The sequence below is a fragment of the Emys orbicularis genome, chromosome 14, assembly GCF_028017835.1.
Source record: "Emys orbicularis isolate rEmyOrb1 chromosome 14, rEmyOrb1.hap1, whole genome shotgun sequence".
NCBI classification, from domain to species: domain Eukaryota; kingdom Metazoa; phylum Chordata; order Testudines; family Emydidae; genus Emys; species Emys orbicularis.
In genome coordinates, this window is record NC_088696.1 from 11217839 (window position 1) to 11225779 (window position 7941).

At 46.4% G+C, this 7941-nt stretch overlaps 1 protein-coding gene across 1 annotated transcript; it reads right to left on the reverse strand.

The window, feature by feature from the left end:
- Positions 1-3993: 3993 nt before the first annotated feature.
- PPP1R3E (protein phosphatase 1 regulatory subunit 3E) lies at positions 3994-4947 on the reverse strand. Its single transcript, XM_065416315.1, has one exon. It carries the CDS (start codon positions 4945-4947, stop codon positions 3994-3996), a length of 954 nt encoding a protein of 317 aa, XP_065272387.1.
- Positions 4948-7941: the final 2994 nt, after the last annotated feature.

Consider the following 7941-nt stretch of genomic DNA (forward strand, 5'->3'; position numbering starts at 1 on the left):
AGTGTTTTCATTTGATTAATAATCTGAATAACATTTGTAGAACTGCATCTGTTACAAAAAGTATAAGCAAAAATATGTCAGAAAGCCATAACACATACATAAAGAGATATTTGCCAAGTGTTTCTTCAATTTTCAAAAAGTACTCTTCAATGGATAATACTCTCTCCCTGCCTCTCATACTAAGGCTCTTAGAAAACTGGTTAACTGAAAAATATTTAGCATATCCTTATCAAAATATACTTCCTTATATAATTTAATCATGAACAATATAAGGCCTTGATTCTACAAGCATATGCATGCTTAGCTTTGCACACAGTGCATAGAGTAAGCACATGCATAAATGTTTGCAGGATCAGGGCTTAAATATTCCAAATTGTGAAATACACAATAGGACTTTGATAATATATGTGTATTACTAGGTCTTTATTAAAATTAAAGGAATTGGAAAACTGGTTTGGAATAAACAACACCACCACCATGAGAAATGCTGTTTTTGCTATTATTCCTCATGGGACTAGAAGCAGATATAACTGAAATCAGGTGAGAAATCCTCTTCTCATGACATTTCCAGCACAGTGCTTACACCATAAATCTCGAGTCTGAAGAAATCAATCAAACGTTTGGACCCTTATCTGAATCAAACCAAAAACTAGAAACCTTGGGAATCATCCTGCAAGATGTGGAGCACGATCTGAGAGATGCTGAGTGCTCTTAACTCCCACTAAATTCAACAGAAGTTGAGGGAGCGCAGCATCATGTTACATCAAGCTGCTTTGAAGATTTGACTATTATTACTGACATAAAAGTGTAACTAAAGAACATATTCAAATGCCCATAAAACTCCATCCTAATGCAATACATAAAGGATCCAAAACACTTAGGGCCTGATCCCGAAGCCCACATTCACATGAATAGTCTCATCTAAAGTCAGTCATACCACTCACATGAGTAATATGTGTGGTGGCCCCATTCCTACTCACACACACACACAAGCGTAAGTGTTTGCAGAATCAGTGCCCTAATTTGGCCCCAGTACAATTCATATTCAGCTAAACGGCTCAATAAAATTTATTTTAAAATGAAAAAATATACTGGCCTTGTTCACAGTTAATAAGACACTAAATGTGGATTGAAAGGCAGATATTAACATATGTTTTAAAGTAATTTCACATCCTCTACAGCCGTGGTGGGCAACCTGCGGCCCATCAGGGTAATCCACTGGTGGGCCATGAGACAGTGTTTACATTGATCATCCGCAGGCATGGCTGCCCACAGCTCCCAATGGCCACGGTTCGCCGTTCCCGGCCAATGGGAGCTGCTGGAAGCAGCAGCTAGCACATTCCTGTGGCCCGCGCCGCTTCCCGCAGCTCCCATTGGCCAGGAATGGCGAAACCCGGCCACTGGGAGCTGCGGGCGGCCGTGCCTGCGGACGGTCAATGTAAACACTGTCTCGCGTTCTGCCAGTAGATTACCCTGAAAGGCTGTGTGCAGCCCGCAGGTTGCCCACCACTGCTCTATGGCGAATTGGCATCTGGAAAAAGACCCAAAGGACGGCCAAATTGCGTTTCAAGGATGTGTGCAAGCGAGATCTCAAAGACATGGACATAGATGTGGACAAATGGAAAGATCTCACTCAGGACCACAGCCTTTGGAAACAACAGCTCAATAAAGGCTCTGGAGTTACGAGAGGAAGAAGTCCAGCTTAGTAGAGGAGAAAAGAGCCCGCACAAGGCAGAGCCAAAGGGTTGAAACACTACCTTTAAATGTGACAGATGTGGCAGAGATTCTCTCTCTCGGGTCTCTTCAGTCACAGCCACAGTTGCAATAAAACCAATTGAGGAAATTCTTTACCTCTCAGGGGTGCATACCCATGGTCTCTCGAGACTGAAGGATGCCTACTACTAATTTCACATAATCATTTTGTTAATATTTATTTTGCTTTGTTTAGATTTAAAAGAAATATGTCTTGTCATAATGAAGGAGATGTAGGGGCCTTTTTGAAATCAGTGGGTTAGTGGAGTTATTTTGGGCAACTTTTTTCAAAAAGGCAAAACTCCTGCACTGGTACGTCAGCATAAAAGATTAAATTCAAACTGAAAAGCGCTAAAAAGGATAGGGATGGGATGCGAAATATAATTATGGGATATTGTAATATGTACTGAGAATGGGTTCAAATCTCATTTTTTATTCAGGCAAATCCCCATTTGCTTCAGTGGGATTTAACGACTCAATCCTGCAAATATGCATGCAAGTAACTTTACTAATGTGAGCAGTCCCACTGAGCCACATCAGATTTTTACATAAATATTTACAAAAAATATATTATGTAGTTTTAGAAACAAATATCAATTGAACACAAGTTTTTGAAAACCAGTTACATTCTCCAACATTTGTCAAAACGTATACACAATTAAAAACTATTTAATACTAAACTGGTTACACCAAGGATGGAGGTTTGTAGCCTAGATTTTCACATGTGCCAATTTTCATGTGCCTGATATGAGGATGCATATTCTGTATGCAAACATAGACTTGAAAGACTGCATTTGGACTTACACTTGCAAGCACATCCAATTTGTGTATTTGAAAATCTAATCCTTAACTGACTGTGTTTTAATGCACAAATCACAGTGCAATGGACTGCGTGGACACAGTGGAATTGACACTTAACAGTATTTTGCTTTCTCAGCACTCTTCTAAACATTTTTAAATAGATAAAACAAAGTTCTAAAATGAAAAACTTTATTCTAAATTGAATTATTTTTGTAGCATGAGAAATAAACCCACGCAAAGGATCTTCTGGGCTCCACCACTCAGCATTGGTTTGGGCCCAATACTGCAGTATTTGCTCACTGAAGTAAAGTCCCAATCTGGCAAAGTAACACACCTGAGTGGATTCCTATGCCCACATAAAACTACACTGACATCAATGGGGCACTGAGCAGGGGTCCAAACTGTTTATGAATTTGCTGGATTGGGGGCTTACTTCAGTAGGACTATTCCCGTGAGCTAGGGATGCAGGATCAGGCTCATTATCATATTTGTCCTCTATGCTTCTAGGGCCTGATCCAAGTCCCATCAATTTTAATGAGAGCTGGACTTGGTCTCCAAGTCACTGGAGCTGGCTTGCTTGCACTCCAGGTTCCCAGTGATGACTAGCAGCTAGAGGCCATATAAATACAGAGTTCGCTATAGATTATTCTGCAATTGTCCAATCCATACTTTACAACAACTTCTATTATAACAACAAAAATGTAGCAAGCTTGAGGTGGAAGATATGGTGGAACTCACAAATTACAGTATAGGACTTGCACACTTCTTATGCTTTGCTTTTGTAAAGAAGTTTGAAATGTTTTCCCCTAAATAAAGTTAGTTAAATAGAAAATATAAATAATTTATATTTATTTGTAAACAGAATTCAAAAAATATCTTCTAGTGAAATATAAACAAGCATTTTAAAACTAAGAGACTGTGACTAACTGCAGGGCAAACTATATCTGTGAGAAAAGTGGCAAGATTACAGTGGAGCGGATAAATGACAAGGCAGAAGAGGATAACTGTAGATAACATTGAAAACTATCTCAGATCCCCCAAGATCTCGTAGAAAAGCTCAGTACACCGAGTACAATTTTAGTGGAATAGAAAAGAGATTTGGATGGACCTGCCAAACCGTACTTGCTTGCTCCTATTCCCCAGTCCCTGACCATAGAATTCTTCGCGGGCTGGATGGACCTGGGCCAGCCCCTTGGGTTCTAACACGATACCCGCTCGATGCTCCAGGGGGCCCGGTCACATTCATGGCAGGAAATTCCTCCCCCAACCGCACGGCCTGTGACAAACGCGCCCAGCACCCGCTGAACCGGCGAGGCTGCCGAGTCAGGGAAGGGTGCTGAGGCGGCGAGGGTGGCCTGGGTCAGGGAGGAAAGGGGGCGAGGGAGCTCGGTTCTCCCCGGGAGAGAGCAGGCGACGCCCAACGGTCCAGCCGCAGGCCGCTCAGATGAAGTGGATCCAGGCGCCGCCATCGGGCTCCTCGTTCGGGGAGGTGGCGGCCCGAGCTGCGCGCTGGCGGCCCCGCAGCCGGTAGTTGAGCCCCTCGTTGTTGTCCCAGTACTCGGTGCCGGCCACCCGGTAGCGCACGGCGAACTCCAGCGTGCCCCCCGCGGCCGCCGCCGGCAGGTGGAAGGAGAAGCGGTCGGTCAGGCCGTCGGCGGGGCCCGGCGACAGGTAGGCGGCCGCCACCTCGGCGCAGCTGACCCAGCGGTTGAGGGTGTAGCGCACGGAGACGGCCTTCTCGTAGGCCAGGTTGAGGACGCGCACGGCGCCGCGCAGGCCGGCGGGCTCGGCCCGCACCCACTCCAGCTTCACCTTGTGCCGCCGCACCCGCTCCGCGAAGCCGGGGCTGGCGCCGGGCTGCGGCGCGAAGAGGGGCTCCAACAGCGGCGACGGCCCGAACAGCACCGGCTCCAGCTCGCCCAGCGCCGGCGGCTTCCTGGTCTTGAATAGGTCGGCGGCGCGGGCCGGGAGGGGCAGCGGCACCTGGGGCAGGTCGGCTTCGCAGAAGTGGCGCACGGAGATGAGCTCCAGGCCCAGCGAGTCGGCGAAGCGCACGGTCTTCCTGCGGGACGGGCTCTGCTGCAAGGCCGGCCGCAGGCTGCGCTCGCCGGGCGTGGGCAGCGACTTGGCTCGCCGGCGCAGCGTGGGGCTGGGGGGCACAGGAGGCACCGAGGGCTCCCGGCCGCGGGAAGGCTGCGGCTTCTCTCCGGCGGTTGCCGCTTCTCGGACCACCGGCGTGGGAGACGGCTCCCCTTCGCGCTCCGGGCTGCAGTCCCCCTTGCAGTGCTCGGCCAGGCTGCCATAGAGGCAGGCGCTGCAGCTGAAGTTCCGAGGCAGGTAGAGCCGAGGGGGAGGCGTGGGCACTGAAGCGTGCAGCGAGGTCGCCTTATCCATGGGGGTCGAGAGGACGACTAGGATGAGCGGGGCGGCTGCTGCTAGGGCTGAGCCCAAGTCTAATGCATGCCCAGAGCTCTCCGTTCCTGCGGCTGCTGCTGGCTCTTCCGCGAAGCTCAGCGGCCCCACCGCTCTGCCGGTTGTGTTGTGCAGCCTAGTGCATGATGCCAGCGGGGGCTCTGTTCGAGCCTACTGCATGGTGCTGATCCGCGAGCCCGGCCGCTGCTGGGACGATCTCAGAGTCTCCTGTATGCTGGTGTTCTCCTCGCTCCAGCTGCTGGGTCTGGTCGGGGTCTAGGAAATGATGATGCCCGATTATCTCGGAGCTGTAGCCGATCCTCCTGCTGCTGCTTTACCGGACCCTAGCGTATGATGCTGCCGGGATCTGTTCCCAGACAGCTGCATGTGCCTGCGTTATACCGGTAGCACTGCGGTATCCGTTAAGATTTGGGGAGAGACTGTCTGTGACGCGCTCCGGCTCCCTATCCGCTGCTGACGCACTGGAGTCATGCAGCAAAATACGCATCTCCGTCCCTGTGTCATCCTGTCTCATCGCTACTCTGCTCTCCGCCCCGTCATGTCTTCCCTCCCACCGTCTCCCTTGTCCTCTATCATCCACCCCCTCTTCTCCAGCTATCCCCCCTCTTCCCTGGTTTTCAAGGTTCTTCCATCCACCCTTTTCCTCCTGCTCCTATTCAGGATCTTTCCTTAAGGATAGGATTTAAAAAAAAAAAAAAAAGCGGTAGGGTTTCCCCAGTGGCAGCATTACAGTGCACTGCTGCACCACTCTTCCTATCCGATCTGTTACAGAAATAGCAGCGCCAGGAACGATGCAAAGTGCAGCTCTGAAAGGCAAAACGAATTGATAAGAAACAGCTGGCTTGCGAGTTGGCTCTCGCAGTGTACATTTCAAAGGCGGAAACCCTGCTAATCTGCTATAATGCGTTTACAATACGTCTCTTGAATAACATACACCTGCTACAGTCCAGCTAGAGATTTGTGTTTGTAATAAAAGCTAAATCCCAGTCTAAACAAGGACTGGTTACAAACTATGAACAGTTTGATCCTTTATGAAGTTAATTAGATTAGCAAACGGTATTCAAACGAATTATACTTAATGAAGACCAGACGCAGCTCTTTCTCACAAGAGGTTCAAGGAGCTAACAGACTACTCACAAAGATGTTTCAAATCCAGACTCTATAAACTGTAGTAAACAAACATTATTAAAAGCAGCAACCAGGCAACAGAATAAACACCCAATGTAAAAAAAAACCTGACACACAACTCTTCAGTTTCAATTCTAAGCAGGGTCGTTTTCATCATCATTAACTCCAGCACTCCCTAGTTCTAGAAAGTCTAGACAGCTGACTCTGTGGGTGATGACATTAATAATGAGAAATTTCCGTATGACAATGATTCCGAATCTAAAAACAAAAACCCCAACAACAACATGCCAGCAGAAGACAGGAAACAGTTTTTCTATTGTCTTAAACCAAAACTGTCAGCAACTCAAAAGGGAGTTTTTAAATGACCTCCTATGGTTATATCCAATTTGTCTATCTTTTTTATGCTGGATGGGTCATAATTAGGGAACAAAAAAGGAATGTCCAACAGTGTTAAATGTGACATTGAATTTGCTTCATAATGAACTGAAGTAGCCTTGTAGTCAGAACAATAGGAGGATCATTTTGGGCAGTATTCATGTGAAAGTAAAACAGTAACAGCAACCATTACATTTGAATTCCATTGGCATATACACTAGTCCAGTATATTGACATTGTCTCCCTTTCTTGTCCCTCATGCTGCCTTCCTGCGCTGGCCTTTGCCCCCTCCCACCAGTGCAATTAATGTCTCAAGGAAACAGCACAAACCCCTGCATGCTTTTTCTTTGCTTTTTCTGTTTGCCTGAAGCTGGGAATGGGGGACAGGCCTTGGATCACTTGAATTATCTGTTCTGTTCATTCCCTCTGAAGCACCTGGCATTGGCCACTGTCCGAAGACAGGATACTGGGCTAGATGGACCTTTGGTCTGACCCTGTATGGCTGTTCGTAGGTTCTTATGTATTTTGATCTGTGCACTTGAATTTTGGAGTAAAGATTATAGTGGCCCAGGCAGTGATTAACATACTTTTTAGTTCCGTAGAGCTGTTCTAACCATTTATTTTTACTAATTCTTATCCCTAATCATGGGAATGTGCATTTCTTGTCTGTAATTCTATAAGAAATTAAATTATTGGTGTGATGCTTTTGCTTATGTTAATTACTTTAATTTCACAACCACTAAATTATACAAGTTTTATTTGTAAATTTAATAATATTCAATAATCTAACCCTGTGCATTCATATCACCTTCAGGAGCCTCAGATTTGATAAACTAAACAGGCTTAGATCTGTTAACTACTTGCATGGGAAACCCTCAAGGAAAACCTTGATAGTAGAGGATGGGGTGATTCTGTAGGTGGTATTCTTCTCTTTGTAGCAATGTCCCAGCATGGTGCCAGAGATCAATGTGAGTTTGGAGGTGCTGTTTATGCAATATGATAGTCACATTCTGGGAGCAATTCAGACCAATGAAAGGTTGTGTCACTGCTTGTCCTGTAACTCTGAGTGACTTAAAACACTCGGAAGCTGTAGTTCCCTGTCTGGATGCTCCCAGCCAGCATACACTATGTTGAGCATCCCTGGTCCAGCAACTCTGAATCCAGCAGCCTGCTTGTTACATCATAGTCACACTCTGGTTTCTACCAGCCTTGGTTACTACCAGCTATGTGACCCCAAAACATCCCTATCCTGAATTTCCCCAAATTGCCCTGAAATGTTCAACCTTCTCCTGGAACATTCAGAGGAGTTGCTCTTTTAAAGAGACAAAAGCACTGTTTATTATTTTAGCTGAAATTAATAATAAGTTCAGTTCAAACATGGCACTGGGCTGGTGTAGATTAAACGTAAAACAAAAAGAGGATTTAAGTGAGTTCAAGTACAAGGGATAGAGA